This window comes from Cetorhinus maximus, chromosome 2, assembly GCF_964194155.1.
Source record: "Cetorhinus maximus chromosome 2, sCetMax3.hap1.1, whole genome shotgun sequence".
In the NCBI taxonomy this organism is placed as follows: domain Eukaryota; kingdom Metazoa; phylum Chordata; class Chondrichthyes; order Lamniformes; family Cetorhinidae; genus Cetorhinus; species Cetorhinus maximus.
Genome location: NC_135880.1, coordinates 11,620,802 through 11,643,346, shown reverse-complemented (window position 1 = coordinate 11,643,346; position 22,545 = coordinate 11,620,802). Strand labels below are relative to the sequence as shown.

At 47.2% G+C, this 22,545-nt stretch overlaps 1 protein-coding gene across 4 annotated transcripts in view; it reads right to left on the bottom strand.

Annotated features, from left to right (window-relative positions):
* htt (huntingtin) overlaps window positions 1-22,545 on the bottom strand; it is a 231,156-nt gene that overhangs the window by 49,098 nt on the left and 159,513 nt on the right. For all 4 annotated transcript variants that reach the window (XM_078561165.1, XM_078561183.1, XM_078561173.1 and 1 more), the window contains 8 exons: window positions 21,181-21,323; window positions 19,856-20,063; window positions 12,020-12,158; window positions 10,981-11,160; window positions 9,668-9,844; window positions 5,297-5,373; window positions 2,663-2,801; window positions 427-549 (listed from right to left, as the gene is read on the bottom strand). In XM_078561165.1, coding sequence (XP_078417291.1) covers window positions 427-549; window positions 2,663-2,801; window positions 5,297-5,373; window positions 9,668-9,844; window positions 10,981-11,160; window positions 12,020-12,158; window positions 19,856-20,063; window positions 21,181-21,323 — 1,186 coding nt within the window. The remainder of the gene's footprint in view (window positions 1-426; window positions 550-2,662; window positions 2,802-5,296; window positions 5,374-9,667; window positions 9,845-10,980; window positions 11,161-12,019; window positions 12,159-19,855; window positions 20,064-21,180; window positions 21,324-22,545) is intronic.

Below are 22,545 nucleotides of genomic sequence, written 5' to 3'. Positions count from 1 at the left end.
CTGTGGAGATTCACAATCCACAGGGCATCAACTTCCTTGCCGCAATTTGCTGGACAATTTTTACATTAATAACAATAAGAGCCATTGAACTTGCCATTATTTTGGCAGCAAAACTTGAGTCACATTTTCAACCAAGTGTGAAGAAATGGCAGAAGATAGCATGTGACCTACAGGCACTGGAGGTCTCCCACTATAGGATCCTCTAAAAATCAACCTCTTGGACCAAGTTTTTGACCCCTTCTAATATTTCCATCTCTGTCTCAGCATTAATTTTTTTTGTCACTCTCCCATGAAGCAATTCAGCCTTTTGCTTTATGGCACTGTACAAATGCAAAATGTTGAACCTGGGCTCAATTCCCCATGTGTATGGGTGGTAAAAGAAAGAAACAGGAATACTAATCCTGCACAGCCTGAACAAGCCATTACCTTAGTTGTCATGACAGAGCGGAGGTCATCTTCAGGAAGTTTATCAAGTAATTCTGTGCACTCCATTAAAGCAGTATTTAACTTGCTGCAGCACTGCCATTTAATAAGTGATACATACCAGTCCTGTAACACAGGAAAACAGAATAAGCATATTTAACTTGACAGGGACTTCGAGTCTGGTCATAGAAGGAAGTATTCCTTACCCACCACATAATTCTTGTTCACTGTTATCAGAGGTAATTTAAGAACTTTCCAATATTACAGTCAAGAGGGCCAGCACAGACACAGAGGGCCAAATAGCCTCCTTCTATGCTGTAACCATTCTAAAGGTTAACTTGCTGCTCTTGGCTGCTTACAGGAGGCTGAAAATTAATAGATCTTTGATACAAAGGATAGGGGAAATGGAGGATAAGCAATCTTTGCAAAAAGGATTTTTTTTTTTTGCCCCTTGAGAATCTCCAGCTCTCCCCTCCCCCAAGTCCTACGCTATTTTCCCCGAATCAGCAGGATAGGAAAGGAGTCCCAAGTCATTCTGTCCAACGGCACTAAAAAGTACACAGGGAGAGGTCAGACTGATACTCTACATATTTACTACTCTGGAGAAAGAGCCTACTTGCTGCTCATGTCATGATGCTTTGTTAAGTGAACATCTGTAGAACCGCAGTCGCTATCTCTACTGTACTTAAAAAAAGAGACTTGCGTTTATACAACATCTTTCATGACCACTGGATGTCTTAAAGCACTCTAAGGCCAATTAAGTACTTTTTGAAATATAGTCACTGTTGTAATGCAGGAAATGCAGCTGCCAATTTGAGCACAGAAACCTCCCACAAACAGCAATGTGATAATAAGCAGATAATCTATTTTTATGACATTGATTGGTGGATAAATATTGGCCAGGATAACTCCCCTGTTTTCTTTGCAATACATCCAGCTGAAATAGTAGGCAGGGCCTTGGTTTAACTTCTCATCCGAAGATGGTACCTCTGACAGTGCAGCACTCCTTCAGTACTGCACTGAATTGTCAAGCTTGATTTTTGGGCTCAAGTCTGGGATGGGACTTGAACTCATAACCATCCGACTCAGAGATGAGAGAGCTACCCACTGAGCCACAGCTGACACCTAATGAGAATAATGGGTTTACTGATCGCCCTGAAAATCATTACATTTCAGGTTACTTTGTACCGGAGGCTATGTTTCACTTCCATGTAAGGAACTTACCTGTGCCAACAATTCTTTATGCTGGATACCAGAAACATTATGTGGAACACATTCAAATCCTAATGAGTCATTTCAGAAGTTTTAGGCTAATGATTTCACAGGAGTGTGTCAGTACTCACAGATGCCTTCAACACAAAACAGTTTGAAATCACTGCCCAAAGGCAGTTAGATCATAGAGGTTCACAACACAGAAGGACACCATTTGGCCCTTGGAGTCTGTGCTAACTCTTCGGTAGAGCAATCCAAAACTAATCCCACTGTAAAACACACCATTAATACTTACATCTTCCTTTGATTCAAATATGTACCCACTTTTCCCTTAAAAGATGCAATAGTCTCAAACATTAGCAGTAACAAAACACTGTGGTCTATCAACATTTGGAACAAAGACACTTCTCCGAACTGCTCTCCTCATCTTTTGTGGTTAATAGCCTATGATTACTAACTCACCAACAAGGGAACACTCTCTCTCTATCTCTCACAATTCACACCATCAAATCCAGACATTTTGTTAAAACCTTAGAACCATAGAAAAGTTACAGCACAGAAGGAGGCCATTCGGCCCATCTTGTCAATGCCAGCCCGAGGAAACCCAGGTGCCCTTTCTAATCCCACCTTCCTGCACCCGGCCCATAGCCCTGCAGCTTACAGCACTTTAGGTGCAGACCCAGGTACTTTTTAAAAGAGTTTAAAGTTTCTGCCTCTACCACCAACTTGGGCAGCGAATTCCAGACACCCACTACCCTCTGTGTAAAAAAGTTCTTCCTTCTTGAAGGTCATGAGTTGCTTCCATCCAAAAAGGTTCACAAAAGACAATTTTTTTCAGAAACAAATGGAACCTTTCATTAAAAGAAATGTTGTTGAGTCTACCCTCACCAGCATCTACTGATGCTGCAACACAACGGAACCAACTAGTCTATGAGCAGAACCAGCCTCAGCTATTCTCACTCAATTTAATGCGAATCTTCAAAAGGCCCAAAGGGAAATCTTAATCCCACTGCCCTAGTGTCCTCACTTTATCCACAACAATAGATTCCATGGAGGATAGCTTGTCCCCATCCAGCGGGTGAGAGGTCACGATTGGTGACGGGCTAACTGTGTCAGCTGCAACTGTTGTACGGAACCTGTCCAGCAGGGAGTACAATCTTTGGTGTCTGAAAGAAAAGAAAAAATTATTACTCCTCAAGCTTAAGGGAGACTTTTATAAGCAGACCGAGTCTAAGGCTAGACTGCGTTCAAAATATCTTGTCTCATCAAGTCTATTCAAACATGAATTCACCAGGCGAGGCGCAGCCCCGACCCCGCCCGGGTTCAGGCGAGGCGCAGCCCCGACCCCGCCCGGGTTCAGGCGAGGCGCAGCCCCGACCCCGCCCGGGTTCAGGCGAGGCGCAGCCCCGACCCCGCCCGGGTTCAGGCGAGGCGCAGCCCCGACCCCGCCCGGGTTCAGGCGAGGCGCAGCCCCGACCCCGCCCGGGTTCAGGCGAGGCGCAGCCCCGACCCCGCCCGGGTTCAGGCGAGGCGCAGCCCCGACACCGCCCGGGTTCAGGCGAGGCGCAGCCCCGACACCGCCCGGGTTCAGGCGAGGCGCAGCCCCGACACCGCCCGGGTTCAGGCGAGGCGCAGCCCCGACACCGCCCGGGTTCAGGCGAGGCGCAGCCCCGACACCGCCCGGGTTCAGGCGAGGCGCAGCCCCGACACCGCCCGGGTTCAGGCGAGGCGCAGCCCCGACACCGCCCGGGTTCAGGCGAGGCGCAGCCCCGACACCGCCCGGGTTCAGGCGAGGCGCAGCCCCGACACCGCCCGCGTTCAGGCGAGGCGCAGCCCCGACACCGCCCGCGTTCAGGCGAGGCGCAGCCCCGACACCGCCCGGGTTCAGGCGAGGCGCAGCCCCGACACCGCCCGGGTTCAGGCGAGGCGCAGCCCCGACACCGCCCGGGTTCAGGCGAGGCGCAGCCCCGACACCGCCCGGGTTCAGGCGAGGCGCAGCCCCGACACCGCCCGGGTTCAGGCGAGGCGCAGCCCCGACACCGCCCGGGTTCAGGCGAGGCGCAGCCCCGACACCGCCCGGGTTCAGGCGAGGCGCAGCCCCGACACCGCCCGGGTTCAGGCGAGGCGCAGCCCCGACACCGCCCGGGTTCAGGCGAGGCGCAGCCCCGACACCGCCCGGGTTCAGGCGAGGCGCAGCCCCGACACCGCCCGGGTTCAGGCGAGGCGCAGCCCCGACACCGCCCGGGTTCAGGCGAGGCGCAGCCCCGACACCGCCCGGGTTCAGGCGAGGCGCAGCCCCGACACCGCCCGGGTTCAGGCGAGGCGCAGCCCCGACACCGCCCGGGTTCAGGCGAGGCGCAGCCCCGACACCGCCCGGGTTCAGGCGAGGCGCAGCCCCGACACCGCCCGGGTTCAGGCGAGGCGCAGCCCCGACACCGCCCGGGTTCAGGCGAGGCGCAGCCCCGACACCGCCCGGGTTCAGGCGAGGCGCAGCCCCGACACCGCCCGGGTTCAGGCGAGGCGCAGCCCCGACACCGCCCGGGTTCAGGCGAGGCGCAGCCCCGACACCGCCCGGGTTCAGGCGAGGCGCAGCCCCGACACCGCCCGGGTTCAGGCGAGGCGCAGCCCCGACACCGCCCGGGTTCAGGCGAGGCGCAGCCCCGACACCGCCCGGGTTCAGGCGAGGCGCAGCCCCGACACCGCCCGGGTTCAGGCGAGGCGCAGCCCCGACACCGCCCGGGTTCAGGCGAGGCGCAGCCCCGACACCGCCCGGGTTCAGGCGAGGCGCAGCCCCGACACCGCCCGGGTTCAGGCGAGGCGCAGCCCCGACACCGCCCGGGTTCAGGCGAGGCGCAGCCCCGACACCGCCCGGGTTCAGGCGAGGCGCAGCCCCGACACCGCCCGGGTTCAGGCGAGGCGCAGCCCCGACACCGCCCGGGTTCAGGCGAGGCGCAGCCCCGACACCGCCCGGGTTCAGGCGAGGCGCAGCCCCGACACCGCCCGGGTTCAGGCGAGGCGCAGCCCCGACACCGCCCGGGTTCAGGCGAGGCGCAGCCCCGACACCGCCCGGGTTCAGGCGAGGCGCAGCCCCGACACCGCCCGGGTTCAGGCGAGGCGCAGCCCCGACACCGCCCGGGTTCAGGCGAGGCGCAGCCCCGACACCGCCCGGGTTCAGGCGAGGCGCAGCCCCGACACCGCCCGGGTTCAGGCGAGGCGCAGCCCCGACACCGCCCGGGTTCAGGCGAGGCGCAGCCCCGACACCGCCCGGGTTCAGGCGAGGCGCAGCCCCGACACCGCCCGGGTTCAGGCGAGGCGCAGCCCCGACACCGCCCGGGTTCAGGCGAGGCGCAGCCCCGACACCGCCCGGGTTCAGGCGAGGCGCAGCCCCGACACCGACCGGGTTCAGGCGAGGCGCAGCCCCGACACCGCCCGGGTTCAGGCGAGGCGCAGCCCCGACACCGCCCGGGTTCAGGCGAGGCACAGCCCCGACACCACCAAGACAAGTCACAGCCCCGCAATTTCCAACAAAAGTAGCTACTTTTTTTAATCCCTCACTAGCCCAGAGGCACTGATGATAAACATAATGGCTCCTTCTCCCTCCCATCATTACCCCAGCATAAACTGGCTGAACTCAAAAGCCAACAAACACAAGGTTTTCTACCTCTGAGCAAGGCAAGTGGTCTGTAGATAACGCTGAATCCTTTCCAACTCTTCACGTGGCACTTGGGCAACACTATTCTAAAAAGAGAGGATCTTTATTTTAATGTTAGTTCATAACAAATCATGGCTGATGTTGTAAATCTCAAACAAAACAAAAGCTCTCAGCAAATCAGGCAGCTTCTCTGGACAGAATAGTGGCATTCACCCTCCATGCCGGCAATGTGGGCAGTCTGCACCCTTGCTGACAGCCTGCTTTTTTCCTTTTTTTAATTTTAAATGTATTTCCACCGTTGTTTATTTCTACCTTTTAGTATTCCCTCACCCCCACTAGAGCTATCTGTACCTTATCTGTCCTGTCTTATACTCTTAATTAGCACATTCCTTTAGATAATATCACCACCTTCAACACCTCTTTGTTCTTTTGTCTGTGACAGCTTTTGGTTATTTCCTCCTATCACTGGCTGCTTGTCCCAACAAACCCCCCCTCCTTAAAGCAGCTTATATTTCACGCCTTTCCTGATTTTACTTAGTTCTGTTGAAGGGTCACGAGGACTTGAAACATCAACTGTGCTCTCCTCCGCCAATGCTGCCAGACCTGCTGAGTTTTTCCAGGTATTTCTGCTTCTGCTTTTTTCCTGTTCCTAGATTGCTGCAGCCTGCTTCACTTTGTCTGAATTTTTTTAATGCTTTCTTTTTTACATGTCTCATTCTCCCACCTCTAAGTTATTCACATTGTGCATATCATGCAAGTGTCTTTGAGTTCTCAAATTTCTCGCAACATGCCTATTATCTCGTGCTAAATTCACTTCTGCCGTTTCACCATCTTGTTATCCATTTATGAAATTGAAGTTTGTGTTTATTGTGCGGGTCTGTCCCTACCTCTGTCCTTTGTTCTCTGCAGTTTTAAACACTCATTTGTAAAATCCCCCATGTTTTGACGAAGGGCCCAAGGCTTCCCTAAAACCTTTGTACACAACATCCACTGCATTTCTCCACCTACCATGTCTTGTTACAGAGGTTCTTGGAGCATGGTGGTAGCTTCTATTCCCCCTTTACCTAGATATGTTATAAATTTATCCTTAAAGACTCCAAGTGTCCCTAACATTGATAATGTGCTAACTGGCCTGTAATATGCCAGATTAGCTCAGTCTACCCTTTTAAAAAAAAAAATGAGTACTACATTGATCAATCTCCAGTTTCATGGCACACATTCAAACTCAAATATAATTCCGAGTGCTTCAGCAATTTTGTTTATGTCCCTCAGGATCCAAGGATGTATCATGTTGGGCCCAGGTGCTTTATTTCATCTATTGGTTAAACTAAATTATCTAAAGTGTTCCATTCATTTATCATAATGTCTCTGATTTCACACTCATCCACTTCGAGATTCACTTCCTTTCTCGTATAATGAGCAGTCAGAGATGCCATTTTTTGGGCTGGGATGCTAACCTGATGCCTCATCTCTGTCCTGACATGAAAAGGAAGGCGACAGGGTTGGCTTTCTAGAGGGGCAAAATCAAGTAGGCTGAAGGGCCACCTTCATCCAGACTGGACTCGCAGCCTCATTACTGGCCTGAGCTGAAGGCCATTGTTGACAGCCCATTCAACAGGCGACAAAGATCAGGAATATCGGAATTAGAGGAATTAAAACGTTTTAATATTGCTGAAAAGCTTTTTGTATTGCACTCATGAGGACTAAGATAAGAATACTAAATTTCAACATTTAGTTGATCGCAACAATCCTCAGTGCACTAATAGCTACACTAACAACCAAGTTAAGAAAATCAGTCAAGCTCATAATGTGTCTCATTTATCCTTGCTAGAAGCAACATACATTCTTACGCAAGGACCTGTTCTCTGCAAACAAAACGAATATGTTCAAGTCTTACAACTTTTTTGAATTACCGGCAAGCTTGGGGAGCCTATAGTTCCCCATTGCTTTCTCCATAGTAACGCCTCAGCCAGAGTTAACCTGCCAACTAATCAGCATCCTTTTCTCCTGTAGTATAAATTGTGATCATTTGAAATTTGGCATTCTTGCATTTGTCCTGATGAGCGCAAGATGAAAAGCTTCGGCAACATGTCTCGCTTTTGAACAATATTCAAGTTCTACACTACCTGTTTTAATACTTCCAATTATTCTTCTTTCAACAATTGCTTTTTTGTGCATAGTTAAAACGAATTTCCACCCCCCGCCCACACACAAAAAAGCCAAAAAGTATATTAAACATAGCAACAAAAGGTTCGAATAAGCACTGTCAGTAGTTACATGGGAACAAACTTTATGATATGTCCCTCCCAGCACAAAGCTTCGCAGATGAGGAATTCGGGTCTGGAAGTCTACTCCTGATTACTGGTTCACACAATTTTTTAACAGCTGGAAAACTGTTCAAGTTGGGAGCCTGCGTCTGGATTCTGGAATTCCCCACTTAATGACAAGATGGATGACAGCAGCGGTTTGCTTCTGAGTCAGAAGGCTGAGAGTTCAAATTCACTTCAGAGACTTGAGCACAAAATTTCGGCTGATTCGCCAGTGCAATACTGAGGGAGTGCTATGTGTTCAGATGAACCGTTAAATCAGACCCTGTCTGGCCTCTCAGATGGAGACAAAAGAACCAATTGCTCAATGCAGAAAAGAAACTGGGAAGTTCTCCCTGGTATCTTGGTCAATATTTATCCCTCAGCAGCCAGCATGACTTAAAGTGCTAACGTTTCAAGTCCGTATGACCCATCTTCAGAGGGTCATACGGACTCAAAACGTTAACTCTGTTTCTCTCTCCACAGATGCTGCTAGACCTGAGTTTTTTTTCCAGCATTTTCCTGTTTTTGTTTCAGATTTTCAGCATCCTCAGTATTTTGCTTTTATCTTATATGACTGAAAGTGTGATCATTATCACACTGCTGTTTGTGGGGGCTTGCTGTGCAGAAATTGTCTGTCCCGTTCCCTATAGTACAACAGTGGCTACACCTCAAGTGTCCCTCATTACCCGTAAGGCGCTTTGTGCCATCATGAGGTCTTGAAATGTGCTGCATAAATGCAAGCATTTCTTATTTTTTCAACAAGGGAAGGCCAATCAGCACCACCACCTTTAGTGGGCAACTAGGAACAAGCACGAAATGTGGCCTTGTTAATGTTGAAACATTAAAGGTCCTGAGGGGTCTTGACAGGGTAGATGTGGACAGGATGTTTCCTCTTGTGAGAGAATCTAGGACTAGGGGTCACTTTAAAAATAAGGGGTCACCCATTTAAGATGGAGATGAGAAGAAATTTTTTCTCTGAGGGTCATGAATCTTTGGAGCTCCCTCAAAAGGCAGTGGACGCAGAGTTAATAGGTTTAAGGCCGAGGTAGATAGATTCTTGATAAGCAAGGGGGTGAACGGTTATCGGGGTAGGTGGGAATGTGGAGTTGAGGTTACAATTAGATTAGCCGTGATCTTATTGAATGGAGGAGCAGGCTCGAGGGGTGTACTCCTGTTCCTAATTGGTATGCCCCATATCTTCTCCTTCCACCTCCATAATAAGACCCATCTTGGCACTTGCTTCAGCCCATCTACTGCTGAACATCCTAACATTGGAATAATTAGGTCTGGAAATGCAAAAACAATGTTCTTTTGACTGGCCTCCTATCTTGCACTCTCCCGAAACTTCAGCTCATCCAAAGATCTGCTGACTGCATCACACCAAGTCCTGACACCCATCACTCCTGTGCTCGTTGAACTACATTGACTCCCGGTGAAGTAGCCCCTTGATTGTAAAATTCTCATCCTTGTTTTCAAATCCTTTCATGACCTCATCCCTCCCTATCGCTGAAATCTCCTCCGGCCTAACAACCCTCCATGATATCCTCACTCCTCCAATTCTGGCCTCTTGTGCATCCTTGATTTTTTTCATCCACCACTGGTGGCCATTCTTTGAGCTGTCTAAGCCCCGAGCTCTGCAATTCTCTCCCTAAAACTCTTGGCCACTCTTCACTTCTTCAAAACCATCCTACAACAGACTTTTTTGACCAAGCTCGAGTCATCTGCCCGAATATCTCCCTATGTGGCTCGCTTTGAAATTTGGTTTCATGACACTCCTGTGAAGTGCCTTAGGATGTTTAACTAAGTTAAAGACACGGCATAATCGCAACTTCTTGTTGTAAAAAAATATACTCGAGCAGGCCGACCTCTGCATTTGAATTCCTAATACGTCTGGTCTGCGAAGCTGTGTGCTGTAACCTGTACTCCCATAACATACCTCTGCACATCATGTGCAGAAGTGACTTCAGTTGAAAGTACACAAGGAAATTATACGCATGCATCAGGAGTAAACGGCTAATCGGGGCTAAGTGTGCTAGTTGCAGACTAAATTGAATGCAAGTTTCAATGTTACCTGCAAGCTTTCTGCCAAAAGCATCTCAACTCGCCGGCAAGCCAGGGTGTCCACCATCCGTGCCAGCACTCGGAAAGGTGTACTGATGAGCTTGTCGATATACAGCATCAAGACCGCCCCTGACTGGCTGAGGTGGATCCCCTCCAAGCACTGCAGGGTCTTCTTCAACATGGTTGGCTACAAGAGGGGAGAGGGGTGGTGGAAGAAAAGTCATTAAGATTCAAACTGAAGAAATAAACCCAATAAAGGAATTCAGAAAAAAGCTTCTTTACCCAAAGAGTGATGAGAATGTGGAATTGATACCACAGGGAGTAGCTGAAGTGAATAGCATAGACACATTTAAAGGGGAAGCTAGGTAAACACAGGAGGGCGAAAGAAATAGAAAGGCTACGTTGGCATTATTAGATGAAGTGGGTTAGGAGAAGGCTCATGCACAACATAGAATTTACAGCACAGGCTGGTCTTTATGTCCCTGTCTGGACCAGGTCAGGGGCCATAGGCCTCACTGGAGAGATTGTTTCCACTTGGTATGTTACAGGCAGGGGTCATGCGTGAAGCAAGCAAATAATCCACTACAGATGAAGGTCCAGTAATCACTGCCACTCAATACTGAGCCACCTAATGGATCTGGCTGGATATAATTAGACAATTGGACACCAACAGTCACGAGAAAAGTGAAAGAAATTGGCAGTGAGCGAAATCACCCCAGACACTGTTCAATGCCAAGGTGTCCAAGAAATGTGGGTTTTGAGAGGCTGGTAAAGGGTCATCGGAATCACTATTGGTCTTTCAATGCTGACTCTCTCTAGTACCCTCTGAATCAGGGGAAGATAAGAAACATCATCATAAACATTTGTGGGCCTACACAACCAGTGTGTCTACCCCACAACACAGCCACATCTCCTGCTCCATAGAATATCTGAGGGTTAACCGTACTGCTCACAGTTCAAGCCTGTTGATATGGTGGGCATCCCGAATCCATCAGCCCTCTCATTGATTTTGTCTATAAGCCCGCCTACCCTGATAGTAAAGTTTTTGTTATTAGCAACAGCCAAAATGATAATTGGTGCAGCAAGACCCTTTTGATTCTCTCCAACCTCTGTGCACGACTGTAGTGCCCCTAACCCTACCAAGGTTGAATTCAACCAGATCAGCAGAGACAGAAATTCTAACTTCATAGTATGTATAGTTCAGATACTCAGATGCTCACCAGCCTAACGCCAGTTAGTCACTGGGGAGCTTGAAGAGTTCAGTAAATGGGTTAATAGTACAGAAGTATTGATAGCACATATTCTGGGGAAGACTGTACTTACTGTTGCAAGATTGTCACATCGGGACTGGATAGCTTGAATAAAAAGCCCACTGGCAGCAGAGTTACGATGAATAGCACTGATAAAATCTTGTACCGGAGGCTCATGAGAAAGATTGATGAGGTCTTGAACATGATTGACTATCAGCCAAGTCAGGTGCTCAGAATCGTGAAGATTTTGACACTGGAACAACAGATGGCAGAAATCTACTGTTTTATGATTGACATTGTTAACTGTCAGTGGATCATAAACCTGGAACTCCCTCCCCAACAGCACGGTGGAAGTATCTACACCACATGGGCTGTAGGAGTTCAAGAAGGCGGCTCACCACCACCTTCTCAAGGGCAATTAGGGATGGGCAATAAATGCTGGCCTAGCCAGCGATGCCTACATCCCATGAAAGAATTAAAAAATATATACAAATTAGCCCAATCTCTCACAAACAATGGAAAGCACTGCTTATGTTCTTCATTTTTGTTAACTGCACTTAGAATTATATATGCCTCCATATATTCAAAACAATAGAACAGACTCAAGAGGCCGGATTTTACTCCTGTTACGACTGAGAAGTTATGTAGAAAGAGCAGGAAACTGAGATCAAAAAGATGAAGAATTGCTGTAACTTAATAAAGTGGTGAAGCAAGGTACGATGGATCGAACTGCCTGCGTTTCAACCAATTGCAGGACATGGGGAACAGATCGAGAACTAGAAATAGAATGGCCGCTTGCTGTTACAGAACGTTGGAGCGAGCTCAATGGGTCAAATGGCCCTCTGCAGTTGTAAAGATAAGAACTGGAAATTGAGATAAAAAAGATGCTTTCCACAAACAAAACGGCTGAGTTACCCCAGTAGACCGCAAGCCTATTCCTGCTCTTATGTTATAAGCGTACAGATCAAAATATGGAAGGCAACAGAGAGAGAAAACCAAGAGATTGAATATTATACCAACTAAGCTAATGATTCTTCTGTATGACGCGTGTAGATTGGCAAAATCATAATCTTTTGCTTTAAAACTCAAAAGGAACTGTTAATGAATCTTACCACATAATCACAGAAAAGAATGAGAGCTCCTCTTCGAACTATTTCTCTATTGCACACACCCAGCTTAGAAGCAGATTTTGAATCTTCATTTTCAGATATCTGAGGACTCAGCAACTTAGTGCTGGACAAGCTGTGTCTCCTGTGTTTTAAAAAAAGGATGAGATCACGCGAAAGAAACAGCACTATTCTAATAAAATAAAATCTTTCCTCAAAGCAGCAACATGGGTTGTAAATACTGGAGATAGTCACATGATACAACTAAGGGCTTTTACATAATAACCTACAACACTGGGATCTACCGACAATATGGAAAATTGACCAGCTATGCCCTGTTCACAAAAAGCAGGACAAATCCAATCTGGTCAATTATTGCCCCACACTCGATCATCAGTAAAGTGATGGAAGGTGTCGTCAACCATGCCATCAAGCGACACTTACACAAAATTAACCTGCTCATTGGTGCTCAGTTTTGGTTCCAGAGTCACTTGGCTCCTGGCCTCATTTCAGCCTAGTAATCAGGAGTAGACTTCCACACCTGAATTCCTCACCTGCGAAGTTTTGTGCTGGGAGGGACATATCATAAAACTTGTTCCCATGTAACTACTGACAGTGCTTATTCGTACCTTTTGTTTTTCCTCACATTCCCTCTAAACCTCCTGCCCCTCATCTTGAACTTTTGTCCCCTCGTGACTGACCCGTCAACTAAGGGGAACAGCCACTCCCTATCCACCCTGTCCATGCCCCTCACAATCTTGTACACCTCGATCAGGTCGCCCCTCAGTCTTCTCTGCTCCAACAAAAACATCCCAAGTCTATCCAATCTCTCTTCATAACTTAAATGTTTCATCCCAGGCAACATCCTGGTGAATCTCCTCTGCACACCCTCCAGTGCAATCACATCCTTCCTATAATGTGGCAACCAGAACTGCACACAGTACTCCAGCTGTGGCCTCACCAAGGTTCCATACAACTCCAACACGACCTCCCTACTTTTGTAATCTTTGCCTCGATTGATAAAGGCAAGTGTACCATATGCCCTTTTCACTACCCCACTAACATACCCCTCCGCCTTCAGAGATCTATGGACACACACGCCAAGGTCGCTTTGTTCCTCAGAACTTCCTAGTGTCATGCAGTTCACTGAATACTTCCTTGTCAAATTACTCCTTCCAAAGTGTATCACCTCACACTTTTCAGGGTTAAATTCCATCTGCCACTTATCTGCCCATTTGACCATCCTGTCTATATCTTCCTGTAGCCCAAGACACTCAACCTCACTGTTAACCACCCGGCCAATCTTTGTGGCATCCGCAAACTTACTAATCCTACCCCCCACATAGTCATCTATGTCGTTTATATAAATGACGAATAATAGGGGACACAGAACAGATCCCTGTGGTACGCCACTGGACACTGGCTTCCAGTCACTAAAGCATCCTTCTGTCATCACCCACTGCCTCCTACAACTAAGCCAATTTTGAATCCACCTTATCAAATTACCCTGTATCCCATATGCATTTGCCTTCTTTATTAGTCTCCCATGTGGGGCCTTGTCAAAGGCTTTGCTGAAATCCATATAAACTACATCAACTACACTACCCTCATCTACACACCTGGTCACCTCCTCAAAAAAATTCAATCAAATTTGTTAGGCATGACCTCCCTCTGACAAAGCCATGCCAACTATCCCTGATCAAACCTTACCTCTTCAAGTGGAGATAGATTCTCTCCTTCAGAATTTTCTCCAATAGTTTCCCTACCACTGACGTGAGACTCATTGGCCTGTAGTTCCCTGGCTTATCTCTACAACCCTTCTTAAATAGCGGAACCACATTAGCTGTTCTCCAGTCCTCTGGCACCTCCCCCATGACCAGAGAGTAATTAAAAATTTGCGTCAGAGCCACTGCGATCTCCTCCCTTGCCTCCCTAAGCAGTCTAGGACACAAATCATCCGGACCTGGAGATTTTTCCACTTTTAAGCCTGCCAACACCTCCAATACCTTGTCACTCCCTATATCAATTTGCCCAAGAACCTTGCAGTCTCTCTCCCCGAGTTTCATACCTTCATCCTCATTCTCTTGGGTGAAGATGGGTGTGAAGTATTCGTTCAACACTCTAGCGATGTCCTCTGGCTCCACCCATAGATTGCCCCCTTGGTCCCTAATGGGCCCTACTCTTTCCCTGGTTATCCTCTTCCCATTGATATACTTATAGAATATCTTGGGATTTTCCCTACTTTTACCAGCCAGAGCTATCTCATATTCCCTCTTTGCTCTCCTAATTGCTTTCTTAAGCTCCACTCTGCACTTTCTGTACTCCACTAATGCCTCCACTGATTTGCTACCCTTGTACCTCTTTTCCTTTTCATCGTATCCTGAATATCTCTGGTCATCCATGGTTCTCTGGGCTTGTTACTCCTTCCTATCACCCTAGAGGGAACATGTTGAGCCTGTACCCTCCACATTTCCTTTTTGAACGCTCCCCACTGTTCCTTTGTAGATTTCACCACAAGTAGCTGTCCCCAGTCTACCCTGGCCAGGTCTTACCTTATTTTACTAAAATCCGCTCTCCCTCAACCCAAAACATTTTTTTGCAATTTGTCTATTTCATTGTCCATAACAAGCTTAAATTGTACCATGTTGTGATCGCTATCACTAAAATGCTCCTGCACCACCACCTCAGCCACCTGTCTGGCTTCATTCCCCAGAATTAGGTCCAGCACTGTGCGGTCCCTTGTTGGACCTTCTACATATTGATCTAAAAAGTTCTCCTGTACACCTTTCAAGAAATCCACTCAATCCAAGTCCTTAACACTATGTCTATTCCAATTAAAGTTGAAATCACCTAATATAATTACCCTATTGTTATTGTTTTTACACACCTCCACACACACCCTTTGATCCCTTTCGCCCGAAGAGCTATATCGAACTCCTTCTTGAAAACATACAATGTTTTGGCCTCAGCTGCTTTCTGTGGTAGCAAATTCCACAGGCTCACCACTCTCTGGGTGAAGAAAGTTCTCCTCATCTCAGTCCTAAATGGTCTACCCATATCCTCAGACTGTGACCCCTGGTTCTGGACTCCCCCACCATCGGGAACATCCTTCCTGCATCTACCCTGACTAGTCCTGTTAGAATTTTATAGGTTTCTATGAGATCCCCCCTCATTCCTCTGAACTCCAGCAAATATAATCCTAATCAACTCAATCTCTCCTCATATGTCAGTCCCGCTATCCCAGGAATCAGTCTGGTAAACCTTCGCTGCACTCCGTCTATAGCAAGAACATCCTTCCTCAGATAAGGAGACCAAAACTGCACACAATATTCCAAGTGTGGTCTCACCAAGGCTTCTATAATTGCAGCTCCTGTACTCAAATCCTCTCGCTATGAAGGCCAACATAGCATTTGCCTTCTTTACTGCCTGCTGCACCTGCATGCTTATCTTCAGCGACTGGTGTACGAGGACACCCAGGTCTCCTTGCACATTCCCCCCTCTCAATTTATAGCCATTCAGGTAATAATCTGCCTTCCTGTTTTTGCTACCAAAACCTCACATTTATCCACATTATATTGCATCTGCCATGCATTTGCCCACTCACTCAGTTTGTCCAAATCACACTGAAGCAGCTCTGCATCCACCTCACAGTTCACCCTCCCACCCAGCTTTGTGTCATCTGCAAATTTGGAGATATTACATTTAGTTCCCTCATCTAAATCATTAATATATATTGTGAATAGCTGGAGTCCCAGTACTGATCCCTGCAGTATCCCACTAGTCACTGCCTGCCATTTGGAAGAAGACCCCTTTATTCCTACTCTTTGTTTCCTGTCTGCCAACCAGTTTTCTATCCATCTCAATACAGTACCCCCAATCCCATGCGCTTTAATTTTACACACTTATGTGGGACTTTGTCAAAAGCCTTCTGAAAGTCCAAATAAACCACATCCACTGGCTCCCCCTCATCAACTCTACTAGTTACATTCTCGAAAAATTCCAGTGAATTTGTCAAGCATGATTTCCCTTTCGTAAATCCATGCTGACTCTGTCCGATTCTGCCACTGTTTTCCAAGTGCTCAGCTATTAAATCTTTTATAATGGACCCTAGAATTTTCCCCACTACCAACGTCAGGCTGACTGGTCTATAATTCCCAGTTTTCTCTCTACCTCCCTTTTTAAATAGTGGAGTTACATTAGCTACCCTCTAATCTGGAGGAACTGTTCCAGAGTCTATGGAATCTCGGATGATGACCACCAATGCATCCACTATTTTTAGGGCCACTTCCTTAGGTACTCTGGGATGTAGATTATCAGGCCTCGGGGATTTATCGGCCTTCAATCCCATCAATTTCCCCAACACCATTTCCATACTAGTACTGATTTCTTTCAGTTCCTCCATCTCACTAAACCCTGTGTTCCCCAATATTTCTGGTATGTTATTGGTGTCCTCCTTTGCGAAGACAGAACCAAAGTATGTATTTAGTTGGTCAGCCATTTCTTTGTTCCCCATTTCAGACTGTAAGGGACCTACATTTGTCTTCACCAATCTTTTTCTCTTCACATACCTATAGAAACTTTTACAGTCAGTTTTTATGTTCCCTGCAAGCTTACTCTCATACTCTATTTTCCCCTTCTTAATCAATCCCTTGGTCCCCCTTTGCTGAATTCTAAACTGCTCCCAATCCTCAGGTCTGTTGTTTTTTTTTTGGCTAATTTGTATGCCTCTTCCTTGGATCTAATATTATCTCTCATTTCCCTTGTAAGCCATGGTTTGGCCACCTTTCCTGTTTTACTTTTGCGCCAGACAGGAATAAACAATTGTTGCAGTTCATCCATGTGCTCTTTGAATGTTTGCCATTGCCTATCCACCGTCATCCCTTTAAGTAACGTTTCCCAATCCATCATAGCCAACTCGCGTCTCACACCATCGTAGTTTCCTTTATTAAGATTCAGGACCCTAGTCTCAGAATCAACTACGTCACTCTCCATCTTGATGAAGAATTCTATCATATTATGGTCGTTCATCCCCAAGGGGCCTCGCACAACTAGATTGCCAATTATTCCTTTCTCATTACACAATACCCAGTCGAGGGTGGCCTGTTCTCTAGTTGGTTCCTCAATGTGTTGGTCCAGAAAACCATCCCATATACACTCCAGGAATTCCTCCTCTGCGGTATTGTTACTAATTTGATTTGCCCAACCTATATGCAGATTAAAGTCACCCATAATTACAGATGTTCCTTTATTGCATGCTCTCTAATTTCCTGTTTAATGCCATTCCCAACATCACCACTACAGTTTGGGGGTCTATATACAACCCCTTGTTCCAAACATGGACATAAGATCTGAACTCATGAGGCAAGACAGCATTTGACCCAATGGGGCATCAAGGAGCCCTATCAAAATTGAGGTCCATGGGAATGAGGGAAAAAACTCTCCATTACCCGGAGCAACACCTAGCACAAAGGAAGATGGTTGTGGTTGTTGGAGGCCAATCATCTCAGTCCCAACACATCACTGCAGGAGGTCCTCAGGGTAGTGGCCCGGGCCCAACCATTTTCAGCTGCTTTATCAATGACCTTCCCTCCATCATAAGGTCTGAAGTGGGGATGTTTGCTGATGATTGCATAATGTTCCCTACTATTTGCAACTCCTCAGCTACTGAAGCAGTCTGTGTCAAGGGGCAGCAAGACCTGGACAGCATTCAGACTTGGGTTAGAAGTAGCAAGTAACATTTGCGTCACACAAGTGCTGGACAATGACCACCAAGAGAGAATCTAACCACCACTGAATCCCTCACTATCAATACCCTGGGGGCTACCTCGACCAGAAACTGAACTGGACTAGCCATATAAATACTGTGACTACAAGAGCAGGTGTGTGCTACATACAAGACACACTGCAACAACTCACCAAGCCTCCTTTGATAGCACCTTCCAAACCCAGAACCTCTACCATCTAGAAGGCCAAGGGCAGCAAACACATGGGAACACCATCACCATCCAGGCCACACACTATCCTGACTTGGAACTGTGTCACCATTCCTTCACTGTTACTGGATCAAAATCTAGGAACTCCCTTCCTAACAGCACTGTGGGTGTACCTCCACCACATGGACTGCAGCGGTTCAAGAAGGCTGCTCACCACCACCTCCTTAAGAGCAACTAGGGATGGTTAACAAACGTTGGCCTAGCCAGCATCGCCCACATCCCATGAACGAATAAAACAAAGTAATTGGGAGGACAGGAAAACAAGCACACAGTCTGCTCAGTCACAGACTGGGAGGGACGGGAGAGGGAGAGTCGGACTGAACAACCTATGCCCAAATCAGGATGTTGTATAAGTTGGAACTGATAATGTTCTCACAATATTTCCATTGATCAAGGAGGATGGATGGTGAGGTCACTGGTATGGGAGGCAACCAAGTGAATTGCTCTGCACAGGAACAATGTAACCTCTCATGAACAGATAACCACAATACCCTTTTTATTTAAAAAAGAAAGAGTAGCTAATCATTATAACATTAGCTGCTTTAATCTACTGCTCTATAGTAGAGGAAGGGCACGAGCACACCACACGCAGAGATAACGAGCATTCTACAAGCAAAAGGACATAAGCACCACAACTAACAGGGTTTCAGCATACCGCAAGCAGAAAAGCGCCGGTGTGTGACCAACAGGATGCGAGCACGCCACAAGCAGAAGGGTTGTGAGCAGATGGGCACAAGCATGTTGGGAGTGGACTGGTGCATGCGTACCGTGAGTGGAATGGCATGGCACACGACTAACAAGCTGCAAGCATGTCACATGCAGAAGGGCACAAGCTCACTGTGACCAGAAGGGCGGGAGTGTGCCAGGCACGAGAACACCGCAACCAATAGGGTATGAGCATGCCATGAGTGGAAGAACATGAGCAGGGTCTGAGTGCGTGGCCGACAGGGGGCGCTCACACGACTGAAAGGGATAGAGCAAGAGTGATGGAGTGCAAGCACATGAATGAAACTGACAAAGCTAGTCATGTACCAGAGAACAGTTGAACAAAAAATGGCACCAAGCCAAAGGAGGAGGCATTACTACAGGGTACCAAACATTTGGTTAGAGAGGTAATTTTAAGTAGCATCTTAAAGAAGGGAGAGGTGGAGACGTTTAAGGTGGGAACTCCAGAGCTTAGGGCCTCAGCAAATGAAGGCACAGCCACTAATAGTGGGTGAAGAAAGTGGGGGGCTCGGCTGAAGATGGCGGCGGCGGCGGCTGGGGGTGCCTGTGTGGTGGGTTCGGTCAAGTACATAAATTCTACCTGGATATCACAGTGAAACAGGGACGGGATAAAGTACGGGAAATGTTCATGAAAAATGCCCACGTAACTGACCCCCGGATTATCGACTTGGTGATTAAGGGTAAAAAGGATCTTGAAGAAACTATTAAAGTGTGGAAGCAGCGGACACACATCATGCGTTACTTCCATGAAACAGAAATACCCCCACCCACAGATTTCCTCTCCAGGTTCTATGGGGGACACGATGTGTAAATAAAGAGAGAAAATGGCTATTGTAAAATAAATATTAAAAAACATTTTGAAAAAAAGAAAGTGGGGGGGGTGTACCAGGGGTGAGCTGGGGGGAGGGTAGAGATCACAGAGCATTGTAAGGCTGGAGGAGATTAAAGAGATGAGGAGGGTGGAAGCTGTAGAGGGAACCGAACACAATGCTGCAGAACAAAGAGTCAATGTATTTTATCAGCTTTATTCCTTTTGCGCTCAGACAGATTTTTCAAACGTAAGGGACACCAAGTGCAGATGCGGCTATGCTTCACAGGGACTCGAGAACCTTTTGTTACTTACTTCGGGGTCTGATGCACCTCTGACCACCAGCTGTAATTTGTGTAGTTCACGAGCAGCAGGATTTGGCACCAAAGCAGCACCAGGGACGGGTGAGTGGGAATTATGGACTGAACCAAAGCATTCAAGCTCTCCAATGTGTAAAAGCTCCCATCAGAGCCATTCCCCACAATCAATCTGGTGGTAGCTGCAGTAATTCTTCGAAACATCCCTGAGGAAAAAAAAAATGCATTTATATAGCGCCTTTCATGACCTCAGGGTCCCCAAAGTTCTTAGCAGTCTGTGAAGTATTTTTGAAGTGTAATCACTGTTGCAATGTAGGTTTGTACACAGAAAGCTCCCAGGAGCAGCAATGGCAATAATGACTAGATGAATCTAACACTCATTAGCGATGTTGATTGAGGGATATATATTTTTTCGGACATCAGGGAGAACCCTCATGCTCCTCTTCAAAATAGTGGTATGGGATCGTTTACATCCACCTAAGGGGGCAGACAGGGCCCCAGTTCAACGTCTGGTGTGAAATATGGGACCCCCGATAATACAGCACTCCCCTCAGTAACACACAGGAAGCATCAGCCCAGATTCAGGAGTTCAAGGCTTTGGAATGGCGCCTGAACCCATCACCTCATGACTCAAAGGTACTGAGAAAGTGCTGCATCATCCGCAATGCCGTCTTTCAGTTGGGACATTCATCCAAAGCCCTGCCCATTCATAAGATCATAAGACGTAGGAGCAGAAGTAGGCCATTAAGCCCATCAATGAGATCATGGCTGATCTGATAATCTGAACTCCACTTTCCTGCCTTTCCCATAACCCTTGATTCCCTTACTGATTGAAAATCTGTCTATCTCAGCCTTGAATATACTTAACGACCCAGCCTCTACAGCCCTCTGCGGTAAAGAATTCCACAGATTCACTACCCTCAGAGAAGAAATTCCTCCTCACCTCTGTCTTAAATGGGCGCTCCCTTACTCTCAGGTTTTGCTCTCTGGTCCTAGACTCTCCCACAAGGGGAAACAACCTCTCAGCAATTACCCTGTCAAGCCCCCCAAGCATCTTATATGTTTCAATAAGGTCACCTCTCATTCTTCTAAACTCCAATCAGTACAGGCCCAACCTACTCACTCTACTCAGCAGAAAATAAGGCTGGAATAAGAATACATTAATCATGGAAGAAGTTCAAATGTACCAAGCAGCCTTCTTCAGTTGAATGTATTCGAGTGATGGCCCAAGCATAAACACAAGACCAGTGCTGGCATTTATTAAAATATCGCAAAAATATTTCAACTAGTAAAATGGCTTCCAGGAAGGACTGGTGACTTTACCTGACTTGAAGATATGTATGAGGCACATCAGCAGAGTGCCAACCTGCTGACAGTAAAAGGAATGCTGCTGTTCATTCATATCCACTTTCAGCTGTTTGTTCACGATGTCCTCTAGGAGGATCCCCACCATCTGTAACAGGAATCTGCACAAGGAGAAGACGCACCAGTCAGTTCTCCACGACTAGGCATCCCAGGAAAAGCAAATCCGTAAAAATATAAGTTGAGCAGACTGTTAAAAACCACGTGCAAGATCCTTGGCTTTACAAATGGAAGCAGAGTTATGCTAAATCTTTATACACCACTGGTTAGGCCTCAGCTGATGTATCGCATCCAGTTCAGGGTAACTCACTGCAGGAAGGGTGTCAAGGCCTTGGCGAGGGTGCAGAGGTGGTTTACCAGGAATGAAGGTCTTCAATTGTGTGGAGAGACTAGAGAACTGGGCTGAACCTTAGAGCAGAGGACATTAGGGGAGATTTGACAGGGGTGTTTCAAATGATCAATTGCATTGACAGAGTACACAGGGGGAAACTGTTCCGCTGCCAGGAAGTCAGTAGCCAGATGTAAAATAATTGATTAAAAAAAACACAGAAGATTTTACCCAGGGAATTATGATGATCTAGAATTCACTGGCTGAGGGGGCAGTGGAAGCAGATTCAATAGTCACTTAAATAAGGAATTGCATCTCTACTTAAAATGGAAAAAATTTCAGGGCTATAGGAAAAGTGCAAAGAACTGAGGCTAAATGGTAGCCCTTTAAGAGAACCAACACAGGCATGAAGGGGTGAATGGTGTCCTCCTGTGTTTTTTGACTCTATGATTTGATAGTGCACAGTTCTTGTCGTCACACTTAATGTGTGTCAGCTTAGAAGGGTAGAAGGTAAAGGCTGGCAAGTTTTTGTCCAAGGAGAGTGTCACAGCCAAGCTCAAGGCTCTCTTCACTCAATGCCTCCTCATCTTCACTACAAGCAGAGGTCCGGGATAGCAATCAGCAGTATGAGCGCTGGTTAACCTAGGAACCCGGAGGCCAACTGATATATCCCAGCTGAGATAGCTAACTTGACATACAACTAAGAGTTGAATCAAGGATCTTCTCATTGACGTGGTTCAGTTACATGCTGCCTCGATCATATCAACTAACAGGGAGTCAGTCCTCTTTCTTAAGTCTTGCTGCCTATTCCCATACATGCATCTTGGGCAATCTCACCACACCAGTTGTACTGGTTATGGGTGCACCTGTTATCATCTCCAATCTCAGACAGACTGAACCGTTAAGCCAGTTATGTAGGTCCCTTGCACAACTTCCAATTGCGTAGATTTTAATCTCACCTTAGACAAGAATATCCTGCATTTATTCAACTCTTCAGA